General features: G+C 37.0%; 1 protein-coding gene across 4 annotated transcripts; it reads right to left on the reverse strand.

The window, feature by feature from the left end:
* Positions 1–2,670: 2,670 nt before the first annotated feature.
* Positions 2,671–12,788, reverse strand: LOC18442479 (inositol-tetrakisphosphate 1-kinase 3). Of its 4 annotated transcripts, XM_088855405.1 has the most exons (11): positions 12,275–12,788; positions 10,296–10,377; positions 10,042–10,074; positions 6,136–6,256; positions 6,000–6,051; positions 5,810–5,902; positions 4,234–4,353; positions 3,919–4,095; positions 3,717–3,772; positions 3,516–3,600; positions 2,671–3,062 (listed from the first exon to the last, which is right to left on the reverse strand). In XM_088855405.1, the coding sequence occupies exons 4-11, from the start codon at positions 6,136–6,138 to the stop codon at positions 2,971–2,973; spliced, it is 678 nt and encodes a 225-aa protein (XP_088711531.1). In that variant the 5' UTR covers positions 6,139–6,256; positions 10,042–10,074; positions 10,296–10,377; positions 12,275–12,788; the 3' UTR covers positions 2,671–2,970. The 4 variants fall into 4 exon arrangements, with proteins under 4 accessions (XP_088711531.1, XP_088711530.1, XP_088711532.1 ...); XM_088855404.1 differs by lacking the exon at positions 6,000–6,051; XM_088855406.1 differs by lacking the exons at positions 10,042–10,074; positions 10,296–10,377; positions 12,275–12,788 and adding an exon at positions 9,703–9,841.
* Between the last annotated feature and the right edge of the window lie 459 nt (positions 12,789–13,247).

Genomic DNA, 13,247 nt, shown 5'->3' on the forward strand with positions numbered 1-13,247 from the left:
AAAAATTTTCAGTATTGAAACCACATTTTTCGACACTATTTGAAGATGGGCTCTAATTTGATTGTAGAGCATCGGCTCTATACAAACCGCACCCTTTTGGTAACATGGTCAGATATGCATTCTTATTGCAAAGAAGAATCTGCATCATTACTATGATCTCCATAACTTTCTCGCTCATGTGCCCAATTCGCCTGTTCTATAGGTTTGATAAAGGTTCGTCCATGACGGCATAGACATTCGCCATGGATAAATATATGAATGTGTTTACAAAACATTGAGCGGTACCTACATATCCAAGCATCCTCCTGAGATGAGGCTTAGATGAAAAATATAACACATGTATGACATCCTTTAGCACTAACTTCATCTCTCGATGTCAATTCTGGTGTATACTTCTCCTTTTCCCACGACTTTTGAAGAGCCAACGTTCCCCAATAAGACAGCCAAAATCTCGTGTAAGATGGAAAATAGTACCTATGTGAGGTAACATGAAAAGGAGACTCGTGCATATACTCCCCAACTATCGTGAATAGCCGATGCAATCGTGCTGCAATCAACACCACAATTACTGACCACACCAACATCACATCGCATTCAACAACTACAGCAGTATATATCTTCTTTCAATATTCTTTTGAGTTTTTGGCAATCTTTTTTCACTTTTCTATTCTTTCCACCGTGATAGCAGGTAATACCCTTCGGACTTCAATATTCCTTTAAACGTAGATCGGTAATTCTAATTATTGGATCTCTCTCGATCTGTGACAAGTGCTTGTGAGGTAGGTGAGTCAAATAATCGTTCTTCTTCTTTCTTCAGTATGCTTGTGACCATGACTCATCGTCACTTTCTCATCCAGTGCCGAGTTACTTAAAGGATATCATCAAGGTATCTCTATTATCCTGTGACGAGCTAAGCAACAATACATCCTGAAGCACGTCATATTCATGTCGCAATCTCATTGATGATGCTTTACATCCATTTAAAATGCTCTTCAAAGGAGCTTTCATCCCTGAACTTCACTAGCTTCCAGATAAGAAACATCTTGTTTTTGGCATATTTTCTCTCATACAAGTCTCATGGCTTCTTCAATTATGACTTGGCAGATGCCTCCCTCGACACATTGTGAAAAAAAAAGAAGAACATCATCCAATCATTGTTAGATAGTTCCAATAGCTTTTCTATCTAGCTTCTTTCATTCTTCACATGAATTATCTCAAAACTTCACATAGAGTTCGTCGATTCTCACGTGCCTTATCTGTTGGCCTTGAAAAGAAAGAAATTTATTAGAGATGGCCAATGGTTCCCTCCCCCGGCCTGGGTTGAGCTAAACTTCGATAGCAGTGTTAGAGAGAATGGACTGGTTGCTAGGTATGGGGGTTTGCTAAGGGACTCTACGGGGGCTACTATCTGGTCATACCAGGGCAGCTTGCATCCCTGCACAGCTAACGAAGCGGAGCCTTGGGCCCTTTTCTTTGGGGTCTCTAAGCTAGGGACTGCTTTTCAGCAGATTATCATTAAAGGGGATTCTCGCAACATGATTAGGTGGTATCGGTTCCCTGCCAGTACCCCCTGAGGTGGATGCATATTCAAGATCGCATTACCTTTTTCCTTGGCGACTGTGTTTTGTTGTTCTCTCATGTCCATCGGGAGAGGAATGTGGAGGCTGACGTGCTTGCGAGATGACGAGATGAGGCTATCTTTGGGCTGTCTCATCCTTTTTCTTTCTTCTCTGTTCTCTTTTTCTGTTTTTCTTTTTTTTCCTTTCTGTTGTATCTTTTTTTCATTAATAAATGAAAACAGTCACTTGTTCAAAAAAAAAAGAAAAATTTATCTCAAGAATTAAGTTTCAATTTCCAGATTGTATAGAAGTCCTCTTAATGAAGTCCTAATAATGAAAAACTATATTTGATTTCCAGATTGTGCAACTGATTATGTTGTGGAAAATTATTCTACTCGTAGTATTAGAATCCATTTTCCATTCACATACACAGCTAAGACAAGCAGCTCAAACCGGTCCAATTTATTGGTAGTCCAAGTCCTACTCATCAGAGTACCAATTTCAGTGGCAGTCTAGTTCACTGGCGATTCAATTTTACCAATGATCCGGTTCAATGATGACAACACCTAGCCTACCAAATACATCATCTCGAAAAGCAATACCAAGAGATACAGCTTGTTTGATTTGCTCTCAAACCATCGTTCCGCATACACTCAGGCAATCCTCAGTAAAAATAAAGGCAACTTGTGATCCATAGATCAGATTGATTTTTAAACAATAAAATACTTAAAACTCAATTATTCATAAAATGGTGTTGGTTTGGTTTCTTTTAGTCCCTAAATGTTTATGTAACATTATCCAAACTTCGTAGGAGTGTCTCAACATTAGCATCTGCATCAACCTAGTAAAATCAGCAACATGAACTATCCAGCATAAAGGGACCACACTTTGGTAAGGATCCAAATCATTCCCCCATCCATAAAACACATTTGTTCACTACCAGTGACTTCGTATTGATTCGTCAATAAAACACATTTGTTCCCTAACAGTGATACTTCTTATTAATTCGCCCATAACTTGATGCATTGTTATTCATGAGAAAAAAAGGAAAAAGAAAAGACAGACTTTTGAATAAGAAAAGCAAAACTGCACAAAGCACGACAAGTATGAGTTAAAAAAAAAAGGGCCAGAACTGGAGAAACCAGTTGCCAATCAAGCATCAATTAACAAAGCAGTTGTTTTCAATCACTGTATGTACATAGACACCGCATGAAAATCGAAATGAACGCCTTGAGTGGGGTTACATACAAAATAATCATAAGTACACCGTCAAAGCCACACCCAAGACTAGACTCCATTTGCCAGCTCCAACAAAACACTGTACATACGACTTCCTCTTTGGGGATCTCTCTCTCTGGAAGAGCGTAACTGTGCAAGTCAGAATGTAAGATGCTTCTTCAGTGTAGTGCAGTTATTCACATTCCAAGGAGTTATGCTTTCTCTGAGTGAGGGTGAGGAGGAAGTCCGTGAATATGTGCTCATATCCTGGCATTTTCCCTAACCCTGCAAAAGATCCAATGCACTCTCTATAAATAACAGGACTTATTGATCCATTTGCGGGAGTTCAGTCTGAAACGATCGCTTAACATAACAAAAAAGTCTTGAACATTAAGATGGTGGACACACCACTGGCAACAGCCCACGAGGACTTATAAAAAAAGAACAAAAATACTATAATCCGAATTATGGAAAAGATAATTACAAGGTAATCCGATCATCTTAAAAATGGTTTACATGGCTCGAGGTATCCAGTTTTCAAAGAGAGAGACAGGTATCCATTTTTGAAATGGACACAAGAAAGAAAGAAAGAGAGAGAGCGAGAGAGAGAGAGAGAGAGAGAGAGAGAGAGAGAACCCCTATCAGCAGATAATCGAAAAAGCAGTTTTTGTTTATTACATACCAACATGGTAGTTCATCAGCACATAAATCAGACAAGCGGTTCTTGTTGTCACATACCAGGGAAGTAGTTGATGTCAATCACATAAAATCTGTCTTTGGAACCATGCTCTCGAATCATATCGATATTGAACAGTCGCAAACCCTGAAGGCACATCGAAAAGAAAACAGTCAAATACAATAAACAAAATTTTTAGCAAAACAAGATGAGAGAATAACCACACAAAACACACACACACACACACAAATCACTCAATTTACCAGTCTACGGCGAAGCTCCTTTGCAAGCTTCTCGAGCAAGGGTCGTGGCGGAAGCTCTGTAAAAATTAAAGAACCACCAAATATTTTAAGAACCCAAAAGAAATCCCATTAATACAGAGAATCATCTTTACTTATCATTAGTACTGGAAGCAAATTTGGGTACTGCTATATGGTTCAAACAAAATCATTTTGAGAAACTGACCTGCAATGCAGGGGTCAAGATCAGCATCATCAGCAGAGGCTGCAGCATTGGAAACCCTAGGGAAAGGGATGACTCCAGCACAATTGAGGAGCTGACGGCTATCAACATCAGGAAGGGAGAAACGCCTCACCACCTTAACAGCGTCTCCCACTATATAGACTTTAAAAAGGACACCACCTGCGATAGATAACACCACAGAAAAACCTAACTAGCCAGTAGCAAAAACCATTGTTTCTTAGGACATGTATTTTATCAGCTAAGTTGAGCTATGTTTATTCTTTTTCCAGGGTATCAGTTGTGCGAGTATTATCCTACCATGGTTAACAAACTCCTGAAGCACAAGGGGGGGCTCCAGTTGAGAGAGCGATAGTTGATCGTAAGCAAGAGATAGCTCATGTGACTTGGCACTTCCATCTACAACCAAGGGCTTCGCAACTGAAAACACCCACACAAAAAAAAAAGGATTAATAAAAAGACCTTAACTATCAACTAAACAAAATACAGAGCACTTCTTTTATATGGTTTCTTTTGAGGGAGAAAAAGATCAAACATAAATATGTAAAAGGATAGAAAGAGCACAAAAGAAAGATTTGAAAGCCATGTATACCCATGAGATATCCACCAAATAGAAACGGCTGGGAGGAGACAAGGAAGCGGTGGGAGTGGTAGGGGAGAGGCTCATGAAAAGAATAGAGACTCAGGAAAACCCCAAACGTTGCACTGCATGATTAACTATGTCTCTAGAAGAGTGGCTCACAATCTGGAGGATGCCATGTCCAATTACACCTAATGAGATGGAAATATTCTGATGGAATATTAGACTAGCATCAAATGGAACTATCTCCCATTCCCTAGGCATTCTGAAGATTTTCAGTGAGCAACTATTACAATTGTCCTGCTCCAGTGCTCTCGTAGCCCACAAAAAGTTCCCACAAGATATATTCAAGAGGCCCTTGTCAGGCCTGATAGAAGGACTCGTGTGCATAATTTCATCATAGATGTTAATCGGTTATAAGAAACAAGAGAAAAATGGTGAAGTTGTACATCTTTGTTACGGTTATAGAAAGTTGTGAGCAGGTCTCAAGCTTTCCTCTTAGAGGGGCACCTTTGACGGAATTGGGATCTTTTGGACCCAAAAAGAGAAAAGTTGGTAGAGGTGAATAATAACAAATTGGTTGAGATTGTCTAATAATGAATTTTCATGGCTGCGCTCCAAAATGCAGAAACTAGTTCATAAACTTTTGACTCTATCTTGTAGCTGGGAATTAGGATCCTTATTTATTTCGTAATAAAACTAAAACATGCCATGATCAATTGAAAGAGTAAAAACTTATGGTGCAGTGCCGCAACCAGAAATGCACCCCATTAACTAGTTTAATATTTCACGTTTGTCCAGATTCTAGACTATCAAATTTTATAATCTCATTTAGAAAACAAGTCTCTTCACATGATTTCCAGCAACAAGCATATTACTTTATACAGAATTTACCTACAATGTCCACTCTTGTCCTCATTAAAAATTTCATAGTTTGAAGCTAGTCAGCTAGTCAAGGGATAATCTGATCCACATTTTCTCAAATAGAAGAACATAAAATGAATAAGAAAAAAACCAAAAAACACACACATCAATTGACCATATATTTTGTGTCCAAACATGCCAGAAAGTAAAGAGATATCGGCACTAATCATCTAGATCCTACCAAAGAACCTAAACAATTTTATAAGATTCAGCTGCTTCAGCATATTTTTTCATTACAGGGCAGTTGGTGACAAGATGTAATGAAAATATCCAAGCCAACTACTGCAGCAACATATCTAGTGAATTTCTAACATGGGCAAAGTACCCTAAGTATCAAAAAAAAAATTGTTCAATAAAGCGAGAGTAACGTACCCAGAGGTAGCTGTAACCCAGATCTCTTAACAGCATCAGGGATGGAAGACGGGTCTGTAATGATAACAAGCTGCTTAGGAACGCCAACTTTACCTGCCATGGTAGTCAGAGAAGGCATTTATGTGAGCCACCTTGGACTGTGTATATAGCTAACAAGAATATGGAGCAATTTTAACTTTTAATCCATTACCCTTGCAAGGATCACTCCTTCCACCTCCACACCCAGATATGAAAAGAAGACTCTAGATTTTGTAAGATAAGAATCAGCTAGATGATGGATTTCTCAGTAAAAATTCAATAGTTAAAGCAAAGGCTAAGGGAATCACCATAAGAGTCACATAAGTTCAAGTCAGCCACATCTTGAAGCATAGATTGACGATTATGTACATGTTGTATGGCATCAGGGGGATCAAGCACAGTAACTTCAGGATATTTTTGTCGATAATCCTGCAAAAATTGAGTTCCTTTCATTAAGATGCACACCAATCATGATGAATTGGAAACAATTCCAAACAAAACAAATAATGGGAAAAAATGGATGAAACACAAATTACGAACACTCAAAAGTAATGAATGATAGGAAACAATTCCATTCACAGCATCAGCAGCTAAAGCATCTGTACCCTCTAGACAAGCATAGAACTGTGAAGAATAGGGGAGCACACAGAGAAGGGACCACATCCTAAGGGTTTTGGATTGGAGTAGAAGTTGATGATAAAGTAGACTTCTATGATCATGCCATTCTCCTAAGCATGCGGTATGTTGCCAATTGCTACACAAAATCAGCATTGCTTGTGCATTGTTGCCAAATAGGACTAATCCAGGATGAAGGTCAAACTTCGAAAGCTATTTCAACTCGACACCGCGCAGGCTCTTGCAGGCACAATGCAAACCAACCAAAGACATTGCACACTTAATTGAAAGGACTTTCAACCTCAACAGTCATGATCGTCCTAGAGTCCTTTCTGGGAACTGCACCACCAGGGAGAATTCCCTATTGTCCATCTCAGACTCTTTTGTACTTATCTGAACTAGTATTCCAAGATATAAGTTTGAGAATATACACATTCAGCCATCTCAAAAGGGTATCCCTCTTGGTTAATGATAAAATATTGATGGGTTTCGCACGGTATATAATGAACATTCCCCACTGGACAGGTTTAGATGATGTAAAATTTCTCGTGTAAAAGATAGTACGACATACCTGAATTTTCAGTTTCAAAAAAAGGTAGACGCACCAGAATTAATCTTTAAAAGATTGTCTAAAGAAGACAAGAAGAATAGCCACACATCTCTTGTTAGATGCACCAGAATTAATCTTTCACCAGCCAGGAGAAAACCAAAAGAGTAGTTTAAATGGGCCGCAAGATATCATTGAGCAGTTCAGCACTGTCGATGAATCTATAATGGTGAGAATGTGCTACATGTGGCAAGTGATACAGTCCTAGCAGCTGAAGGCATATAAGCCTATTTCCACGAGAGAAGGTATCCACCAATAACTTATCATTCTGACACTCGCACTTGCAGGAATCTAGCCATATGCCTAATAATCTCAATGATGGTGAACTATCTTCTATAGAACCGACGGTCTTCCAATTCTAACCATACCACTACCCAGGCAGGATTAATAATTTTACAGCAGGACTGTAATGTTAATTGGATTTCCATAGGCTGCTGCTCCACCAGCAATGGTAAAAGCAGCAAGTACAATACGGTGCAATAATCCTTCTGCAAACCATATTTTTCCTATAGTCATCCTTCTGCAAACTGTCTTCTTCATGGGCTTTCTAACAGAAGGCTATAAATGATGACTATGAGAAAATATAGTATTTCTAGATGATATAATCAATATAAGCATAAGTAAGCATAATGTAGATACAGAGAAAGAACGGAAATAAGAAAGCAGTGACTCCATATGTAAGCAGAAACCCTAGTGGTTAGAAGCAAGTCGTGGAGCTTTTCTATTTCTTCTCATGAAGATGGGGAGGGAACATCTTTCAAGTGAAGCCAGTGATATCCCAAACGATTTTACAAATCTGAGCCAAAAACGGTTGGACACAAACGAAAATCCAAATCCATGCGACATATAGAAGGACAGAAACAAAATACAAGAAGAAGTCTTGATTATACAACTTCAACACCACATAATCATATGTGTACATAAAGAACACACTTTTTAGCACACCAATGTTTCGACCATTCAAAAGATTACAGTATTAATATCTGATACTACTACACAAATAACTAGTAATCAAGGGACAAACTCTAAGAACATCCAGAAACGTGCAGATTATTTAATGGAAGGAGCAATATACAGACCACATGATGAGCTACATATACATATTCAGAATTTCAGACATCTCCTAGATTGTGTACATTTGCTTTTCAAATGTTATCACATTCCCAGTTCAAATAAATATGTGTTTATATGAAGCCATACCAAATTGATTCTCAAAATCACGGAACTCAATGATTAGTTCTATGTTGGCATAAGAGCTTTAGAAAACTGACTGGATATACATTATTTTCGTTTATTCAAATTATCTTCCTGACTCCAGGCTAAATGTCTCGGTATCATTGCAGTTGATGGCCCGCAATCCATAAAACGCAAAGACATGTATTAATTATTTGAAGGAAAAAGTTTATATAAGGATGCTACCTTATAATGTAGAAATACGGATGCCCCTCAAAAATCCATCGGAAAAGGTAGTTTTAATGTTGAAAAACCCTTTGATTGATCATCTCGACATCGAGATGTATGACTATGAAAAATAAAAATATTTTAAGTCTCAGAAATAGTGCATTTTACAACATATTATCTACACCGTCCATTTTCAAGATTTTCATATGTTTATAGATCTACTTGATTATAACCATTTTTGAAATTTAAAATTTTATAATTAGATGTAAAAATAGATTTTGAGATAATCCTAAGAACATTTTGCATCAAAATTATATACCATGATAAAATTTGAAGGTGCACCTTACCTTTACACCTACGGATGCATCCTTATTTGAAAGGTAACAAAAATCACGATCAATTTCCGACTTTAAAACACATATGACTGAAACGGAAGCAGTTTTCTCAAAGTACCAAATTTAAAATCAAATAAGATACATGAATGCAAGAGGGACCCATATCATAAAAGTTCAGTTCTAACACTTTTAATTTTTTTAATTCAAACAACATAGGAATAGAGTTCTGCACTGCATATTTGAAAGCAGCCCAAACACTTTTTTAAACACTTGGTTATCTGGCAAAAAAATAGTACTTCTAGATCACCAAGCTCACTGATGGAAACAAAACCAAAATTCTCAAGCTGAATAAAGTAAAAAAACAACAGACTCACGATAATGAAATGGAATTTGCAAATACAATGCATAATCTTGTCTAGTAGAATGTATAATCTTATTTACACTAGCAGCAGTGCATCAGATCACAGCATCTGCACCAAAATAAAGGCTGGAGAGCACATATTTAACTTGGAGAGCACATATTTAATAAGGCTTTGGAAAAGGACCATGCCACAAATAATATCCGCAACCGACATTTGAGCTAGAAAGACTTGCTTCATAGCTCAATTTGTTGATTTTCCAAACATTTTAAAGACCCAGCCAAGACTACAGCTCCACATATGTTTTCTCTCAGAAAATTTGTTGAAATTAACAAAGAAACATCAGAAATTAAGACATCAATTGCACCTTATGCGTAAAGTGCACTCAGGACAAGAACAGAGAATGGCTGTAAAATCTATGGACTATTCATGGATTTAATAATCATTTTCAATATATAGAACAAAACATAAGCGCCTCTGAAGATATGACTTCGAAGCATGAAAGTATAAGTTTGCTCAATGAAAAAAGTAAAATGGTTCAGAAACTTGAAGTAAGACCTGAAAAGCCAACCAATGACTTTAACATAGACTAGCTGATAAAGAAGATGCTTGCAGCATATGGTTAGCCTCATTCACTCGAATTCCCTTTGCAGCAACCTTAACTACCAGAACATGATGAAGCAAAAGAGCAATTTCTCTGCATATTTTTTGAGAAAAAAAAATTAAGGACAAGCAGCGTCTGAGCTACCAAGCATTCCAAGGTCGATTGATGCACATCTTAATAACAGGGACGTGATGTAATTATTATACACTAGATGCATAGTAATGGGAAATATTCAAGCACATACAAATATATTTCAGGATAAGTGTAAGTTTCAAGTTCTGTCACCAACTAACCTCGAGAATTTGGCGCCACTCCCTACCTGTCAGCTGATTAAGGCACAAAACATACAGATCTATCAGAGACATGACTAGGTAGATTACCGTTGAAAACGTGTTTTCAAGCTGAACACATCCAAGAACAAGTTCAGAAAAACATAACAAAAACCAAGCAGATTGAAAAAACAAAAACCCTCCCACTTTTCATTCATGATCCTTTAATGGCAGTAGACAAATTGAGGAAAGCAGTAAGGTAACAGGAACCCACTGACCTTATGCAAAACAATGTCAAAAGGCCCTTGTTCCGTGAGAGACTTGTTTCGATCAATGGCCACAAACAATATCCCCTTTTTCCTGAAAATGAAATTTAAAAAAAAATAATCCATGGTTACTGTATGATGATGAAGTTTACTTCAAACTTACAATAATTACTGACTGGTATAAATAAATCAGTAAAACCAATTAAACCATTCTTAGAAAAGGGTCTTTGAATATCATGACTGGTAAAAAAAGCCACAGACAGGAAAAGCGCTAGATGACATAACAATATGACACAAGATCATGACCTGTGTTCCACAAAATCAAAAGGATACATATTACATAAAAAATACAGACATGTAACTTGACACCCAACTCATGCCATCAATAATCCATGAGTTGGATGAAAAGATAGCATATCGAGGTTTAAAATAGCATGTTATAATGCATAGAACTTTTCACTCTGTCAAGAAATCCCTTTTCAAACTAACACTGACAAATTGGGATGTAACGAAAAATAGTAATAATATGAGATGTACGCCCGTGAACAAACAGTTTTCAAACTAACACTGACAAATTGGGATGTAACTGAAGCAATAGTGGACAAAATAACCAAGACATGCCAAGAGAGAAACCATATGTTACCATAGTGGCTCCAAACAACTCCACTTTCAAAACAATTTAAAACCTGTCCCTTGCACTATAGCTTTTTTTAATGAAAAAAGCATTACATGACAAGTGTGGATGTTTAATATTTTTATCGAAGGGAACAAAGAAACCACATTGTCATCTACAATGTGAGTCATAGGAGATCTAATATTTTCTATCATGTAACCACTCCCCAAACATTTTAAATTAATATCAAGAATGGGATCCAGAAAATGACCATGATTAAAAAAACAAAAAAAAAAGATTTTCCTTAGGAAAAATCTCCTCTGGTTAATTGCAGGGATCCAACCAAGATGATAACCCAGAGAATGCATCTGACTCACGAATATTCATTTCAGACCCCAGTCAACAAAGAAATAATTTTCCATTGCAACTTGCAGCCTTATTATAATAAATATTAATAGGAAATGAGGGCCACAGAAGAAGCGGCATTTGTTTATTGAAAGTCCATTTGGCCATCAAGAATATAGGGACCACTAAAGGAGAGCTGAGAAGTCTGGGCACTTGAAAATACTTTAAAAATAATTTTATGTTGCAAATAATAAATCTGAAGAACTGGGACGGACTAAAAAAAAATGAAAAACTGATACACAAAATAACTAAACCCATCACCAATGAAAGAAGGGGAAAAAAAAAGCCCAGCATTCATGGAAAAGATGAGAGCTTGTGCGCTCGTGCCTGTGGTGCATCACATACACATGCCTATTATCAAAAATCAGGTAAAGTGGCAAGTACAATGGAAAAACCCTACTCAACCTAACCCTAAGTTCGCAATCACTTTTTAATTCACATTAATTTCCTACAAACCCCAATTCTTTCAGTACAAAACAACAATATAAGAAACAAGGAAATAAAAGAAAACATGGAAATAAGATAACATACAACATAGTGATACCTCTTACATTTTTCATTTTTATGACCAACAAAAGCATTCCAATCACGCCAAACCTACTTCAACTACCATATTTTCTGTTCATCAGAAATTCAACTCAAAATTACTTTCATCTATTTATTCAGCAATTAATGAAAAATAAATCTCCAATTCATGAAAAACGATTAAACAAAACCAGTCTAATTTACAGAAGACAAAACCATCACATACGATAAATCCTAAACGATTAATAAATTTACAGAGAATGAGAAAAAATAAATGATGCTACACAAACAACAACAAAAAAAAACAGATTGCGAAAGATCAAAGAAAGGAAAGAAGACACCAAAATCTAATGCGTGCAACTCCCCCAAAAAAAAAAAGAAAAAAAAAAAAAGTGCCTTTCTCTCCAAAATCAACAAAAATCTCCAAGGATTTACAGAGCAGAGATACCTGGCAAGTCGTTCAAGCTTCGGCTGCAAAAAACTCTTGACCTTCTTGGAGGTGAGTGCATACCCTACAACAAGCTTCTTCTGTTGTTGCATTTGATACCTAGAGCTCATTTCCATATCCCTCTCACCCCAATCCTCATCATTCATATACGAAACCCTAAGAGGTTCTGCAACTCCTTCCATTTTCGAACCTTTCCAATCTGGACTCACAGAAACCCTAGACGAAACCTTCACTGAATCCCCTCCCATCCTCATTCCCTTCCCAAAACCTTAACCCTGACCAGAATCAAAATCTCGAATTTATGAATAACTTATCCTGAAACTACTCTTCTTCCTATCCAACAAACACCAGATTTAAATGAAATCCTCTCTATTGGAGGAGATACAACCAGATTTAGAAAAGCGTTATTATGAGTTAGGGCCAAATTTAGCTCATGAAATGGAAGACACAGCGCGGAATCTGCAGGTTCAGATTTTAATAGCAGAGCCTCGCCACCCTCTCTCTCTTTCCAAAACCGAGCGAAGAGAGCTTCATGGCAGGCTCAAAGCGTCCATTATATATATCCAGGTGAAATTGAATTTTAACCTACGATTAACCGGCGTTAAACTCGAGTTACTCACACGTTTTCCTTTTCCGTTAATTTTATATTTTAGCGGCGATTTATAGTTTGGCCACTCACATTTTTAGTCTTCCACCCAAAACGGTAAAAATCTTTTCCCTCGTTATATAGCTTTTATTTTTTCGATTAATTGAGTTCATCTACACGAATCTTGATTCGTCACTTTACTAAAGATCATACCTTATATAAGCTTTCATATCTTTTTGGACTACTTTTAATCGCATTTTTTTTATCTCTTGTCTTTTTCAATCGTTCAATTTGATTTAGCTCGTTCATCACATGTTAGATGTTGCGAATTAATCCAAATAAAAAGACGAAAAAAAATAAAAGATAAGCCAAAAAATACAGTTGAAA

This window comes from Amborella trichopoda, chromosome 13 (genome assembly GCF_054954075.1).
Source record: "Amborella trichopoda isolate Santa Cruz 75 chromosome 13, AtrichopodaSantaCruz75HAP2 v2.0, whole genome shotgun sequence".
NCBI lineage: Eukaryota > Viridiplantae > Streptophyta > Magnoliopsida > Amborellales > Amborellaceae > Amborella > Amborella trichopoda.

What these genes read in the sequence shown, in the direction of transcription:
- LOC18442479 (XM_088855404.1), bottom strand. Translation starts at nt 12,528, where the DNA reads ATGAGGATGGGAGGGGATTCAGTGAAGGTTTCGTCTAGGGTTTCTGTG. An exon ending in TTGACATTGTTTTGCATAAG is followed by an intron (nt 10,075 to 10,295) that starts GTCAGTGGGTTC and finishes TGCCTTAATCAG; the next exon opens with CTGACAGGTAGGGAGTGGCG. An exon ending in TGACATCAACTACTTCCCTG is followed by an intron (nt 3,063 to 3,515) that starts GTATGTGACAAC and finishes GATCTTTTGCAG; the next exon opens with GGTTAGGGAAAATGCCAGGA.